This window comes from Hemicordylus capensis, chromosome 1 (genome assembly GCF_027244095.1).
Source record: "Hemicordylus capensis ecotype Gifberg chromosome 1, rHemCap1.1.pri, whole genome shotgun sequence".
NCBI lineage: Eukaryota > Metazoa > Chordata > Lepidosauria > Squamata > Cordylidae > Hemicordylus > Hemicordylus capensis.
In genome coordinates this window covers 125,480,067-125,494,177 of record NC_069657.1, presented here as the reverse complement: position 1 = coordinate 125,494,177, position 14,111 = coordinate 125,480,067, and the positions used below count along the sequence as shown (strand labels likewise).

At 42.7% G+C, this 14,111-nt stretch overlaps 1 protein-coding gene across 2 annotated transcripts in view; it reads left to right on the top strand.

Moving 5' to 3' along the window:
* The window catches only part of HPS5 (HPS5 biogenesis of lysosomal organelles complex 2 subunit 2), a 31,321-nt gene that overhangs the window by 6,320 nt on the left and 10,890 nt on the right, over positions 1-14,111 (top strand). For both annotated transcript variants that reach the window (XM_053272554.1, XM_053272563.1), the window contains 7 exons: positions 1,420-1,491; positions 2,388-2,476; positions 3,553-3,731; positions 3,983-4,141; positions 5,046-5,205; positions 9,564-9,687; positions 13,244-13,417. In XM_053272554.1, the coding sequence (XP_053128529.1) occupies positions 1,420-1,491; positions 2,388-2,476; positions 3,553-3,731; positions 3,983-4,141; positions 5,046-5,205; positions 9,564-9,687; positions 13,244-13,417 (957 nt within the window). The remainder of the gene's footprint in view (positions 1-1,419; positions 1,492-2,387; positions 2,477-3,552; positions 3,732-3,982; positions 4,142-5,045; positions 5,206-9,563; positions 9,688-13,243; positions 13,418-14,111) is intronic.

Here is a 14,111-nt window from a genome sequence, read left to right as displayed (position 1 = left end):
TTGTAATGTTGGGGTCTGTGGAGTGAGGCAGAAAACAACCGCAGATACTGCTGGAAGAAGCGCATCACTGAATCTGGGTTAAAGGAGATCAGAATCAAAGTCCACTTTGAAATACTTTGCAGCAGTAGCCCAATTCCTGTAGTTCAGAGTTGCCTCTTTGTGGGCACTAAGGAAAACTGGTTAACACATGGTGTGGACCAACTCTAACCATGTGGGGGTCATTTTACAGATGCACAGACATTACTTGGGCAGCCAAACTGTACAGATGTTGTGTGAAGTGGGCTTATTTTATTTTCTACTAGCTGACCGGGTGCATAACATCTGCGTCGCCTAGATCTCCCTAACACTTCCCCGGGGCATCTCTGACACCTGCCTGGCCCGCTTCTCATCCTGCTCGTGGTTTCTGGCTGGCTTGCTGGCCTGTTCACTCCTGCTGCCACCTCCTCCTCTTCCTGGTGGCCTGACCCCGGTGGCCGCGCTGCTGCCTCCTCCTCCTCGCTGTGGCCGGTCCCACCGCCTGCAGCTGCCTGCCACCCACTGCCATTTCCCCCGGAAGCAGCTCAACGGCCTCCTGAGTCTTGCTGTGCGTGAGCCTCCGCCACCCAGCCAGCCCAGCGCATCCGCCGCCCTCGTAGCACGTCTACGAGAATTAATAATAATGACACTTGTATAGCACCTTTTGTTGAAGGGCCCCAAGGCAGTTTACAGACACTGTAATACATTTATAATTTATAGGGCAGGTGGTGATGGTGACTCCTCGTCTTGCTGGCTTTTTCTCCTTTACAGGCAGGTTTTGGTTTGTAGTGAGGAGGAAAAGGCTAGTTCCAGCTCAAAAGCAGTTGCAGGAGGCAGTGGCCATGTATGTTGCACTAAGTTAATGTAATGTTTTAAGGAAAGTTGCACGTACCTACAAGGCTGTAGTTGTGGTAAAACCCTGCTTTTCAGTCATGATTGCTTGCACAGGTGGCTTACAGTTAAAATCCACAAAACGTGACTAGCGTTATGTGGAGGTGTTCAAGCCCCCTTCTTCTGGTCCATGGCAGTTGAAGTCACAAGCTCTATCCTCTAGAGCAAGAAGAAGGCCAATGCACAAGAACATGCCAACCCTTCCACTGAAATCATAAACTGTTTCTTTTTAAACTACATTTCATTGAGATTTTGGAGAAGAATATGCTTTGTGTTTTGTGTCTGTTTCTCTTTTTAAATTAATACAAATACAGTGAAAGACATGAAGTCTAGCACAAACATACCTTCTAGACCCAAAAGATTTAGAAGATTTAACGAAGGCTAACAGTTATTTAAAACAAAAAGCATATAAAATTTGGGTAGGGCCAATTATTTAAAGCCGTTGTATGTTTTTAACAAATACAGAAGTGGTGTGTGGCACAATAAATTTTAAATATTTATCTCTTTTTTCAGAGATAATCCAGAGTATGATGTTTCTATCTGCTCCCCTCAATCTTTGGCTTTCCCCAGGCTGCTTTATTTGAGGTAAATATGATTGATTGTTTTTGCAAAGAGGCTGAAAAATGAATTCCCATCATTGACAAATGAACAATTAATCTTAGATTATCTTTCACCATTTCACAAACCCATCATTTTTTAAAAACAATTTCTGTAAATTTTATAGCAGTCACAGGCACTCATGCTCCTTGTAATAAAACTTATTCTTGCCTCTTGATGACAAGCATGATGGAGGGTAGATCCGAAAATTTGCCCCCATGCCTCAAACATAAAAGGCCTAGACCTCATGTTATAATTCTATGGCACAATTCTATGCATGTTTACCTGGAAGTAATTTCCGCTGATTTCAACGGGGCTTACTCCCAGTAAGTGAGCGGAGGATTTGCAGCTGTCATGGGTGACTACGTAGAAGAGAGCTGCTCTTGACCTTTGTACCCTGAAGGAAGAGGAGGTGGAGAGGAGAGCTGGTCTTGTGGTAGCAAGCATGACTTGTCCTTAGCTAAGCAGGGTCCACCCTGGTTGCATATGAAAGGGAGACTAGAAGTGTGAGCACTGTAAGATATTCCCCTCAGGGAATGGAGCCGCTCTGGGAAGAGCAGAAGGTTCCAAGTTCCCTCCCTGGCTTCTCCAGGGTAGAGCTGCGAGAGATTCCTGCCTGCAACCTTGCCAAGTCTGTGAAGACAATACTGAGCTAGATAGACCAATGGTCTGACTCAGTATATGGCAGCTTCCTATGATCCTGTGTACTTTGCTCCCATCATCTTCCCATGGGAAGCAAAGACTGCAGAATGCTTGAAGCACACCTAGCAAGGAGAGTGCCCCCATGTTGTCCTTTGTGCCTTCAAAATAAAGATTCATTTTTAATGTGAAAACCCATTTTAGACATCCAAATCTTCCTCCACCCCACTTCTCCACCCTGACAGTGAACACTGCGTAATGACATGGACAGAAAGAGGCATTTATATCTTCACACCCCAAAATGTCCAGGTTCTGCTCTGGAGTGAAGTGAAAGGTAAATATTGTGTTTAGTGAACTTGGTTCTTAAAACTTCTTACATACCCTTAAAACCATGTGAACAATTTTTATTTTTAATGGGTTGTATCCACACCTTCGGTGCAGCCTCACTCCATTTCTGGAAGCTCCTTCTGTGAACAGGAGGAGAATTATACTTGCCCAAGCAATCCTTCTGTGAGTGGACAAGGTCTTTATATGAGTGCAACCCATTTTTCCCCCTTTGTAGAAGGAGCTTTCAGTGATGAAGCTCTCCTGAACCAAAGGTTGGACACAACCCTATGCATTCAAAAATTGTCCTCTGTAAGCATCTACTGGCTATCTGTGTGACAGATTTTGAAGTACTGCAAAACTAATTTTGAAGACAGATTTTAGTATACTATGAAGCTTTACGGTCCAAAAAAAGAAGTGTGCAGAGAGGTCTTGTACACCCAGTGGTTTATAGTTGTGTTTCAGCAGAGCTGGTTGTGACTGACCTAAGGCTCTGCCCTTGCCTCTTTTCCTACCCATGTTTGTCTATTGTATGCCCAAGTAGAAACTTGGCTCATCTAAAATGCCTAGTCTTGCAATGCCAAGGGCATCTTTTGATGGTTGGCACAGATGTACAGTCAGCCTCCTGACATGCGGAAAATAACAGCTGTTTCCCACATGGTATTTTCCTTTTGACAGGTATAAAAAGAGTTACCCTATCACATGAAGGAGTCATATAAGTGTCTCGCTATCTGTGCATATGTTTGGAAGATACTGCATGCATTGCCTTCGAAATGTGTCCACAGTGCAACACTAATATGCTTATAGAACGCATGAGTGGGAAACAACTTTGTAGGAGAAACATACCTGACACAGCATGCATTAGAAATAGAATGAAGAAAAGTCTGGACAAATTAGACTTTCATTGCTTATACAGTCAATTCAATCGATCTTTATTACGGTCACAGACCAGCATAAAGTTGAATATGTTTACATAAGAGGGAAAATCTTGGTAGGGGGTACGAAACTATTTTTCTTTGTTAAATATGTAGTATCTAACACTGCAATGCTGTATATTGAGACTGATTCATTTAATTTCTTATCTAGATATCCATGATGTTGCAGTATATAAAAATGAACTCTTCTGTTTACACAACAATGGAAAAGTATCTCATCTCTCCCTTCTGCCTGTGGAAAGATGTGTGGAGCGTTTGCTTAGAAGAAGCCTCTGGAATGTTGCGGCCAGAATCTGTTGTCTCTTCCAGAATTCTATCATTTTGTGTCGGGTAATGAAGAGAAAAAAATCTCATTTGACATCTGTTTTAAGTGATTGTCTTAAAATAAATTCTAAGCACAGGTACATCTTGTAAGTTCAAGTACTCTCATGCTGTATTGGAGAATGTTATAGAAGTAACTAATGTTAACTGCTTTCATAGAACTTCATTTCATCTTGACTGCTTTTAATGTACTGGGGCTTAGCAGAGTATGGAGTAAGATGTTGTCTGTTAAAAGAATTTTCATTTTTTTGTACTGTTAGGCAAGAAAAATTCTTCCTGTAGATAAGCTGGAGCACTTGAAATCACAACTGGACCTTTCAACACAAAGCGATATCATTGTTCAACTTGAAGAATTAATCTCAAAGCTGGAGCCTTTCAATTCTGCTTGCAGTAGCAGGAGAAGCAGTATTTCTTCACATGTAAGCATACACATTTAGATTGGCTGGATTTATATTGTCTATCCATTCCGTCTAATATTGATTGCCTGTGTTTTTTTATTTCTATATAACCTTTTTAAAAACTGCTGTTTAAATATGAAGTTAAATTTGTTTTTATGTATATATTTTCTGTTCCAAGATGTCTCTGTGTGATGCCAACTTGGATGGCATAATACAGAGAGAGTGTTATGATAACACAATAAGTGTGTTTGTCTGTAATAAAGGTAATCTGGGAGCAGATGTAGTCTTACCTGAATGCTTGGCTTTTGTTTTTGTTTTTTGTTTTGGTTTTTTTGCAAAGCCTGATGCCCATTTTTAAGAATATAGCCACGCAACATTGGTGTGCTATTTAATGTTTGTATGCACACACATGTCCTGAATACTACTACTACTACTATGAATATTTATATATGCTGCTTTTCAACAAAAGTTCTCAAAGTGGTGTACATAGAAAAATAATATATAAGAATATTTTAGCTTAACACTTGTATTAGAATATTACTGCATAGCTGAGCCCTGGAAATGACCAGTGGAACAATCCAGCTATGGCCAAGCATGTACTTTCTATTTACATGTTTACATCTCATTAAAATACTTAACACTTTCTCACTGTAACCAATAGGCCTTAAAACTGCTTGGCTTTGAATGGGTCACACTCAGTGTTGCCTATAACAGGGATTCTTCCCAGATGTTGACTAAAACTCTCATAATCCCCAGCCAAAAGCCAATGCATCTGGGCATGATGGGAGTTGTAGTCAACAACATTTGGGAATCCCTGTTATAGGGAACATTGGTTACATCCTTTGGGGAAAGGTGTACACTGCATTCTGGACATCAGTTTTTATAAGGACAGACTTTTCAAGCTTACATTATGTTTTTTTAATAGGAAAGTTTCAACATCCTAGAATCTGGAATTTATCGTGTTATTAGTCGAAGAGGCAGTCAGTCTGATGACGATTCTTGCTCCCTACATAGCCAAACTCTATCTGAAGATGAAAGGCTAAAAGAATTTCATGCACATCAAGAAGAAGAGCCGCTGGAACTTGGTAATGTAATGTTTAAGTACTTTTCTGTACTTCCAACAAATCCCCAGCTATTTAGTGGCTCTGTAAAGTGATCTGCTGAGTATTCATAAGCCTGGGTACTGTCCCTGTGCAGGACCTCATGGGGTAGAATTCTACAGCTCCTTGGTTGCTCTAACCGCATCATGTGCCTGGATAACGGTTGATTTGGCGGTTAGAGTGCCAATCTTGTTGGTTCCTTTCTGACCGCCTTAGCGTTTGCCTCGTCGGACCGGTTCTGTAAGACAGTGTTTTAAATTGGTTTTGACTTGGACTGTACCTTGGATTTTTCTCTGTGTTCTGATTTGGACTTGTGGCTTGTAGGATTTGTTTGCTGTTTTGACTCTGACTGTGTTAGGCAACTTGTTTGGTTTTTGGCTGCAGTTTGCAGACATTTTTTGGCTTTGATCTGGACAATGTTTGACTAAAGGTAAAGTTGTGCGGTCAAGTCAGTGTTGACTCCTGGTGACCACAGAGTCATGTGGGTTCTTTTGGTAGAATACAGGAGGGGTTTATCATTGCCATCTCTTGAGCAGTATGAGACAATGCCTTTCAGCATCTCCCTATATTGCTGCTGCCCAATATAGGTGTTTCTCATAGTCTGGGAAACATACCATTGGGGATTCGAACCAGCAACCTCTTGCTCCCAATGCAAGTTATTTCCCTGCCGCGCAGTGTTCCCTCTAAGGTGTGCACGCTCACAGATTTTTTTTTAATGTCCGCTCAGTTAATTTTAGATCCCACTCAGGTTTAATCCGGAAGGCCCCACTCCGAATGCAGGTCACTGCCTTGATACTGCCACCCAGAACAAAACTCATTCTGCACACAGATGAAAAGAACTGGAGATAATACTGCTGTGCCATTTTTGACTGTCTCTTTCTCTGAATGCCAAGAAAACCTTCAAAAGGTGCACCAAATGTGTCATATTAATAAAAATGTTGTACTTCCTTGTGATTTAAATAACCACAGAATTCGGATGTATTTCTTATACAGGCAGACCTTGTTATCTGCGGGGGTTCCATTGTTGGCTGAAGCCACAGATAATGAAGCGTTGGGAATTGGGAGGTTAGGTTCCTGGAAGCTAAAAAAAATGGCTAAGAACTAAAGAAGTACTTTTAAAAATGTACTGTACTGTGCTGTGTGGGTCTCCAGCTGTCCAGTTATGCCCCCCAAAGCCACAATTCCACCATCTTTGTGCAAAAAATCACAGGGTGTGTGTGTGTGCCCCCTCCCAGCCATAAAATAGCTCTGTGCTTCAAACTGGTGGCCGGAAATTATCTCCTGAGGTCATTTCTGGACATGTAGGAACTGCGGACAAGTGGTTTTTAATGCTTTTTATTTGCTGTGTATACTGAGGTCAGGTGTCAGCTGCCCGGCCGTGGATATGTGGAACCACAGAGGTTGAGACCACGAGTAACGTGGTCCACCTGTATTAGTCTCATAGCTTCTTTGTGAAACTCTTATTCCATGTTGGTTATGGATATTGTATTGTTATTTTAGTGAAATATTTAACAGTTTGCATTGCTGATTTGGACACAAGGTCCATCAGGACCAGCTCTAATATTTAATTTAATAATAATGTCTCTAATATTTATTTATTCAGCCCTTCCAAAAATGGCTCAGGGTGGTTTACACAGAGAAATAACAAATAAATAAGATAAATAAAATGGATCCCTGTCCCCAAAGGGCTCACAGTCTAAAAAGAAACATAAGATAGACACCAGCAACAGTCACTGAAAGTACTGTGCTGGGCGTGGATAGTGGCTATTCATTTCTCTTTAATCAATAATTGGTTCAAATGATGCAAGTGGAGATATGGACATGGGCAATTAGGGGACCTAATTAATGGTGTGCCGGGACAGCTGTCAGTACCTGTTAATGGAAGGCAAATTGGTGTGCTGTTGGTATATCTTAAATTATATGCCACTATTCTGTTCGAGTGTTCATAAATGTGATAGTCATCTGTACTACATTCACTGTCTGCCAGGATTTGCTGATGTTGCCAGTCATAAGTCTATGGGCTAATTCCCTTCTCCTCCTCCTCCTCCTCCCCCGCACCTCTCCCCCACAATCTGTCTGTGATGTTCAAAGTTCAGTGTGATATCAGCTGACTAGTAGGGCAATCTGGAGTTTTGCTGGAAGTTAGGAACCACATATTGATACCATTTAAGATGTTGGAAGCTTGCTAAATGGTGCCACTTTATTTTTTTTGTCTATTAATCTACTACTAATCTTTCTGTAGAACAGTAGTAGCTTTTTTGGTTTTAGGAATATGGTTTCTTCCAGTACATGAAAAGAATATTTGATTGTTTGTCACACTTCTGGTGTTGATCAAGGGTGAGAAAACTTGTAGGCAGTGTTCCCTCTAATAGGGATTCCCAGATGTTGACTCCAATCCCCAGAATCCCCAGCCAAAGGCCATTGTAGCTGGGGATTCTGGGACTTGTAGTGAACAACATCTGGGGGTTCCTGTTAGAAGGAACACTGCTTGTAGGTTATGGTTTATGGTAATGTCTGTTTTAGTGCTGGTGATGTGTGGGAAACTGCATTGTATTCTTGCAATGAATATTCCTCTAGAACAGCTGCAGTTTGAAAATTGTGGACGTCTTCTGGTACAAAGAGCTCAGATCTACTTCTAATGACACTTTAAGGGAACAATAGCATCTTTTCTCTGTGTTCATTGTGAAGTAGTGTATGATATTGAAGTACTAGTTAATATTCATCCACTTGGTTTACTCTTGTGCTGTTATCATGAATGCTAACATTCATGATAACATGATAATTATGAGCTTTCCTATAATTTTTGTATCCTTGTTAGCTAAGGGTTTATCATTCTGTCTGGTCATGTCAAACTGTAAGGCTTGTATGATTCTTTACTATATTTGTAAGCTTCACATGGTATATGAAATAACTTCCTGGAAGGATTTGTAATGAATGGTCCTTTATCTTCTGCTTTTAAATTGGCCTCTTTGTTTTTATTAACTTGCATAGCCAAGGGTTTTTAAATCACTGTTGTTATCCCTTTTGAATGAAATAGAGTCTCTCTTCTGAACTTTGGTCTTGAGGCATGTAATTATTCAGTCCTGTTGGAGTTATTTTGTATGAAAGAGTCAAATTCCATAAGTGCTTAAGGCCAAGGATGAATGTAGACATTCAGATTTGCATGATTCTTGCAACTCACAGTGTGAGCAACTAAGCTTTTGGACTGCTTAGTTGTGACATGCAATAGTACAAGAGGTAAATGTTGGCCAGTATCCTGAGTAATGTAGTATGCATGCAGCCAAGGAAGCACACATGCAGCTGCATTCCAGATTAAAGCAGTGTGAACACTTTTTTGTGGGAGGCAGGGTTGGATTTTTTTGCCAATCTCTCTTTTCCTCTAAAGCACTCTGTCCCACTTGAAAATATGACCCTGAGAGCTATATAACTCTCAAGGAAGTATTTTTAGATAGCACAGAGTGCTTTAGAGGGAAGGGGAGATTGGCAGTAATCCATGCACGCAAGCACTCTGAACTAGTTTACTCTGGAAGGTAGCAGCTGCAGCAGTGTTCTCTCTGATTTTTTTCATCTGTGTGTAGAATAAGTTTTGCTCTGGGCAGCAGTATCGAAGCATTGTGTGCACATGTATATTCAGAGTGTGGCCTTCCAGATTCAATCTGAGCAGGATCTAAAATTAACTGAGCTGTGATATGGGGAAAGGACATCAATAAACTTGTGTGCATGCGCACGTGTGCACATCATAGCGGGAAGACTGGACTTCATATGTTTTTCCTTTGCATTTGTTCAGCATTAGTAAGGATGCCAGCCATTTTCCTGTATTTTCTTTTCCATCCTCTTCTTTTGAGTGCTTGCCTGTCCCGTCGCTAGCTGCTCACGAACTCTCGCGAGAGCTGCCACACATGGGATTAGCGACGGGTATGTCTAAGAGAAATATATATATAAAAGAAGATACTGAAACTGCATCTCTAAACTGCTCTTGTGTTGTTTATGGATTCCTGAGTTACTACTATGTTGGTTCCCGCCCCCCCCTGTTGATTTTTTCCATATTTGAAAAATATCTGTGATTTTACAACACTTATTGCTGTCTGAACTGCAAATGCATGGGAGCATTTGCATTGTGAATTGTGTTTCTGGATTCCTTATTTCATGTTGTTATCTAAAGGATACTTTGAAACTAAGTTCAAAGGAGAAGATAGTGCTTATGGCTGGAAGATTCTTGGCCATTATATCAACCCAAAGGAGGCAAACACAAAATCGATGGGGATTGGGGCATATGATCCCGTCTAAGCATGTGTTGTCACAAATCACTCCATTTTATGACTCTTCCATTTTAATTTTGTTAGACAATGTATCTCATGCTTCTGTGGTGGTCGATCCCGATCGGAATGAGACTTTCCTTCCATTCAGTATTCCATTGTCATTCCGTTCCTCATCTCCTCTCGTCTCTCTTCAAGCTGTCAAGGACAGGTAAAATCATGTGAATTCCTTTCCCATTACATCCTTTTTTGTTTTGTCAAATCCATTAAACATAATTTTGTTAATCCCTTCTTAGCTTTGCCAAACTGGTATTTGACTCTCTGAAGTTGGATACCTGGGTTGTCTGGGTCTAAAAGTCTCCTTCAGTCATTAGGAAGACATAAGTGAACAGTGGAACGTGAACTGGTTTCCAGGCTGGAATGAACCTGCCTGTCTCTTACCCTAGTGTGGGTGATGTCTCTGAAGAGTGTTGGCTTTTAATCTCCTTTTAAATTTAACTTCAACTGTTAGCAGTATATAATCTTAGATGCTACCATTTTGGCAAGAGTGGATATGTAAGGAGAGCTAAAGAATATAAGGATACAGCCTCTGAATTGTAAGCCAAGAGAGTGTTCCCCCACGCCCCCGAAGGTCCATTTAAAAACCAGTGGAAGCAAATTATTGGAAGCAATAATTTCATGATTAGAACCTGATGCAGAATACGTGATCAAGTCCTCCTTGGGGCATGGATTCAGGAGCACAGCACTGGATCAATAAGACAAGAAATGCATTTAAACATTTATATTCCTATCCAGCCTCAGCACAGCATCCCTCCAGGATTCCAAGGAACCCCTCTCTATTTGCCTGTTCTTGAGCTCTGATCTGATCTGCACTGGTCTAGTTAGGTTGTCAGGGATCAGAGGAAAAGGTCCAAAAATACACCCTTCCCTTTTCTCCGTATATAACCATGTTGATTGTAGGGATGTGCACGGAACCACGGCAGGGGTCTATCTTTAAGAGCGGGGGAAGGTGCACTTAGCCCTCCTGCTGCTCACCCCAGCATCTGTGTTTTGCAAAGCTCATTGGGGTGGCAGCGTACCTCCCTGCCACTCCGTTGCCCTCATCTTCCGGATATGACCAGAAGTCACCGACGCTCCTGCACATGCCAACACATGTGTGCATGATGTGTGTGCCTGTGCCGGCGCATGCAAGCGCGTTGGTGACTTCTGGTCATATCTGGAAGAAGTGGGCAACGGGGTGGCAGGGAGGTATGCTGCTGCCCCGATGGGCTTTGCAAAAACAGATGCTGGCGAGGGGAAAGTGGCAGAAGGGATAAGTGCACCATCCCCTGCTCTTCAAAGATAGACCCCCTCCACCTTTTGAATAGGGGTGTGCACGGAACCACACAGCTGTGGTCCGGCACTGTGGAGGGGGTTCCTTTAAGGGTGGGGAGGGTTTACTTACCCCTCCCGCCGCTTTGCCCCCTCCAGCTCTCGTAATTACTGTAGAAATTGGGGCGGCAGGATACCTCCCTGCCGCCCCTTCTTGCTGCTCAATGTAAAAGGCTCCGACAAACCTTCTGCGCACGCCGCGCGTGAGCTTCACGTCTCCCGGAGGCCTGGTCTACCTGACCTCGGCCCCTGCCAGCGGGTAGACCGGGCCTCCAGCCGCCGGAGGCCCTGTCTACCCGCCGGGCCGGGTAGACCGGGCCTCCGGGAGACGTGAAACTCACGCGCAGCGTGCGCAGAAGGCTTGTCGGAGCCTTTTACATTGAGCATCAAGAAGCGGCAGCAGGGAGGTATCCTGCCGCCCCAATTTCTACAGTAATTACGAGAGCTGGAGGGGGCAAAGCGGCGGGAGGGGTAAGTAAACCCTCCCCGCCCTTAAAGGAACCCCCTCCACCCGGACCGGACCGGCCAGGTCCGAACTGGTCCGGACAGTCTGGAGGCCTTTACAATGGCCTCCGGACCAGACCGGTCCGGACCCATCCCTACCTTTGAACCAGTTTGGAGACCCATAAAGGGTTTCCAAACCAGTTCCGTGCACATCCCTAGTTGGTGGTTCCTAATTTCTCATTCAATTGCTGTTCCTCTTCTCTATCTTTCTGGGACAAGGGACTCTTTCTAAACCTGTGGCAGTACTTTCATTCTGTCAGCTTTGCTTAACATTCTTAATACTTTGTGGTTTGCAAATATTTCATGCTGTCACCCTGTTACCTGATGCTTTTTTCCTCACCACTATTATCTGTTCATACCTAATGGATGGGATCCAAAGGGTCTCCGATGGTGGTCAGTGTGCACATTGGGCCTTTTTCTGTAGCCCCTTGAGCTTCTTTTCCTGTTGATCAGGGACCTTCCAGAGTGGGATTGAACATGGTACAAGGGTTTCAGTCAGAAAGCAGAACTGTCACACCTTTCTGCCATGAACAGAGATAGGTTTTCTTTATCACTTTGATGGTGGACATACCAACGTCAAGTGACAAGATGATGTTGGTAAGCCTTTTTTCTCTTTGAAAATGCAAAAGCTAGAAGTTGCTTTGTATCCAGCACAAAGATCCAAATAATTGCTAGTTTTAAACTTGTTAAGAAGGGAATAGCCTTTGGGTTGTATCTAAACCCCGCATTTGGCTTATGCTGTCTGCTGCTTGTGTAAAATGGTGTGCGGGTGGATGGGGGTGGTGGTTTCCTCTCCAGCTCCCTGCACCCCTTGAAAATCTTCTCCTATGAGCCACCCTGCCACCCCAACCTTCTGGAAAAGATTTTCAGGGGAATGTGGTAGGAGACTGGAGAGGGAAGGTGGAATTGTGATAACAGTTGTGTGCCTTTCTTGAGTACTTAGCTCTCATGCAAGATGGGGTTTTGATATATTGTTCCAGTAATCCATGGTGCAGCCTGAAAGCTGTCTTGCACCTGAAACATACTAACCGAACTAACTCAGCATAAAACCATCTGTACTATATTTTTGATGTTCAACTCAGACTTTGTGGTTTTTCCTAATATCCTGCTCTTTCTCTCTCTCCCCCTGTATGCATGGGTGTGTGTTGCTTTATATCCACTCCAAAAAATTCTGGAGATCTCAAAAGCTTGCTCAATATTCTATCTTTATTATGACCAACCAAAATGTATTTTTCTATTGTTGCTTTTTTTTTTTAATGGACCATCTCATTTACCTGCAAGTGTTGTGTGAATTAGAAAATACAACTATCTGTATAACTTTTATTAAAACAAACTGAAAGAACATGTTAATTACAAAAGTGTGTGAGGCATATAGAAGCAATGCACCAAACTGCAAATGTTTATATGAACTGTCTGAATCTATTTAGGCTGTATTTGAATGAACAAAGCTAACGCCCTAAAAACATGAAAGTAGCTGCATTGAAAGTAATGGGATATACTTTTAAGTAATGTGTTCAGGAATGGGGTGTTGTGTCATCAGTTGTGCTATAGATAAGTATATCCTAAAGATGTGGGTTAATATTTGCATTTTCCACTTTATGGTTCAAATATTTTCCTCTGAGCACTGTTTTTGGAGTTCAGTATTCAGTAATGTTTAATCCAGTGCCTTGGCACTCGGGTAACATGGGGAACCTAAAACATCTTCATGAGGAAACTAGTGTGTTATTTCAAACCTTACTTTGACTTGGCTATCAAAAACTAAGTCTGCACCCTCATCTGTGCATATGCAGCTCACAAATAAACTCTGAAATGCCACACAGCAACTCGTGTCTATTTTAGCCTAACACTTTGTTCTTGCTGATGTTTGTACTATTTTAACAATTGATTCCTAGTGTTTCTAGTTTTGTGCGCAAAACGACGGAGAAGATTGAGAAGATAGGAACCCTTCATGTGAATCCTGATAGAGTCAAACAGGACATCAAAGATGAAGAACAACTACTGCCGGAAGTGACTGATAGAATAGTAGCACAACCTGAGGAGGAGGAGGAAGAGGAGGAGGAAGAAGAGTGAGTAAAAGCTCACTAGTAAAAAATCTTTTTCCCCTTTCCATAATATAGCACTAGATTTCCTCGTTTATTGGTCGACTGTGAGCATCTTTACTATACCAGAGTCTGTGGGTTTTAGGGCTGTGCAGTGTCCCCCATCATGTAAATATTGTCTAAAGCAGGGGTGTCAAATGTAAGGCCCACAGGCCAGATCCAGCCCCCAGAACTCAATTATCTGGCCCCTGACCAGCGGCTAGCAAGCTAAAAATGCCATTGCATTTCTTCCCCCTGCTGTCAGAGTGGCAGCATTTCTTCCCGCTTGCTGCAACTTACTTGCTTCCTTCCACCACCGATATTTTTCTTCTCCCACTCCCAGAAGTCATGGTATTTCTCCTAGTTGCCATGGCTTGCTTCCTTCCTTCGGCTGCCACCACACTCCTCCTCCCCCTCCTCCCTTGTGGCAGGCTCTTCAGCCTGTGAAGCACTGAAAAGCGGGGTGGGGAGAAAGACAAAGGTAGTACAAGGTGCCCTCTCCCAGCATGAGCAACGTGGAGGGCCAGAGAGGGGAAGAAGGAAGAGAGTTGAAGGATGAAGAAGAGGAAGGCAAGGGGAGCAGTTGCGGAGAAAGAAGAAAAGACTTCTATCTATGTCTTTATTAATGCCCAGGCCCCCTGGAGGTGCATTTGAATGCTATCCAGACACCCTTGGTCTAAAG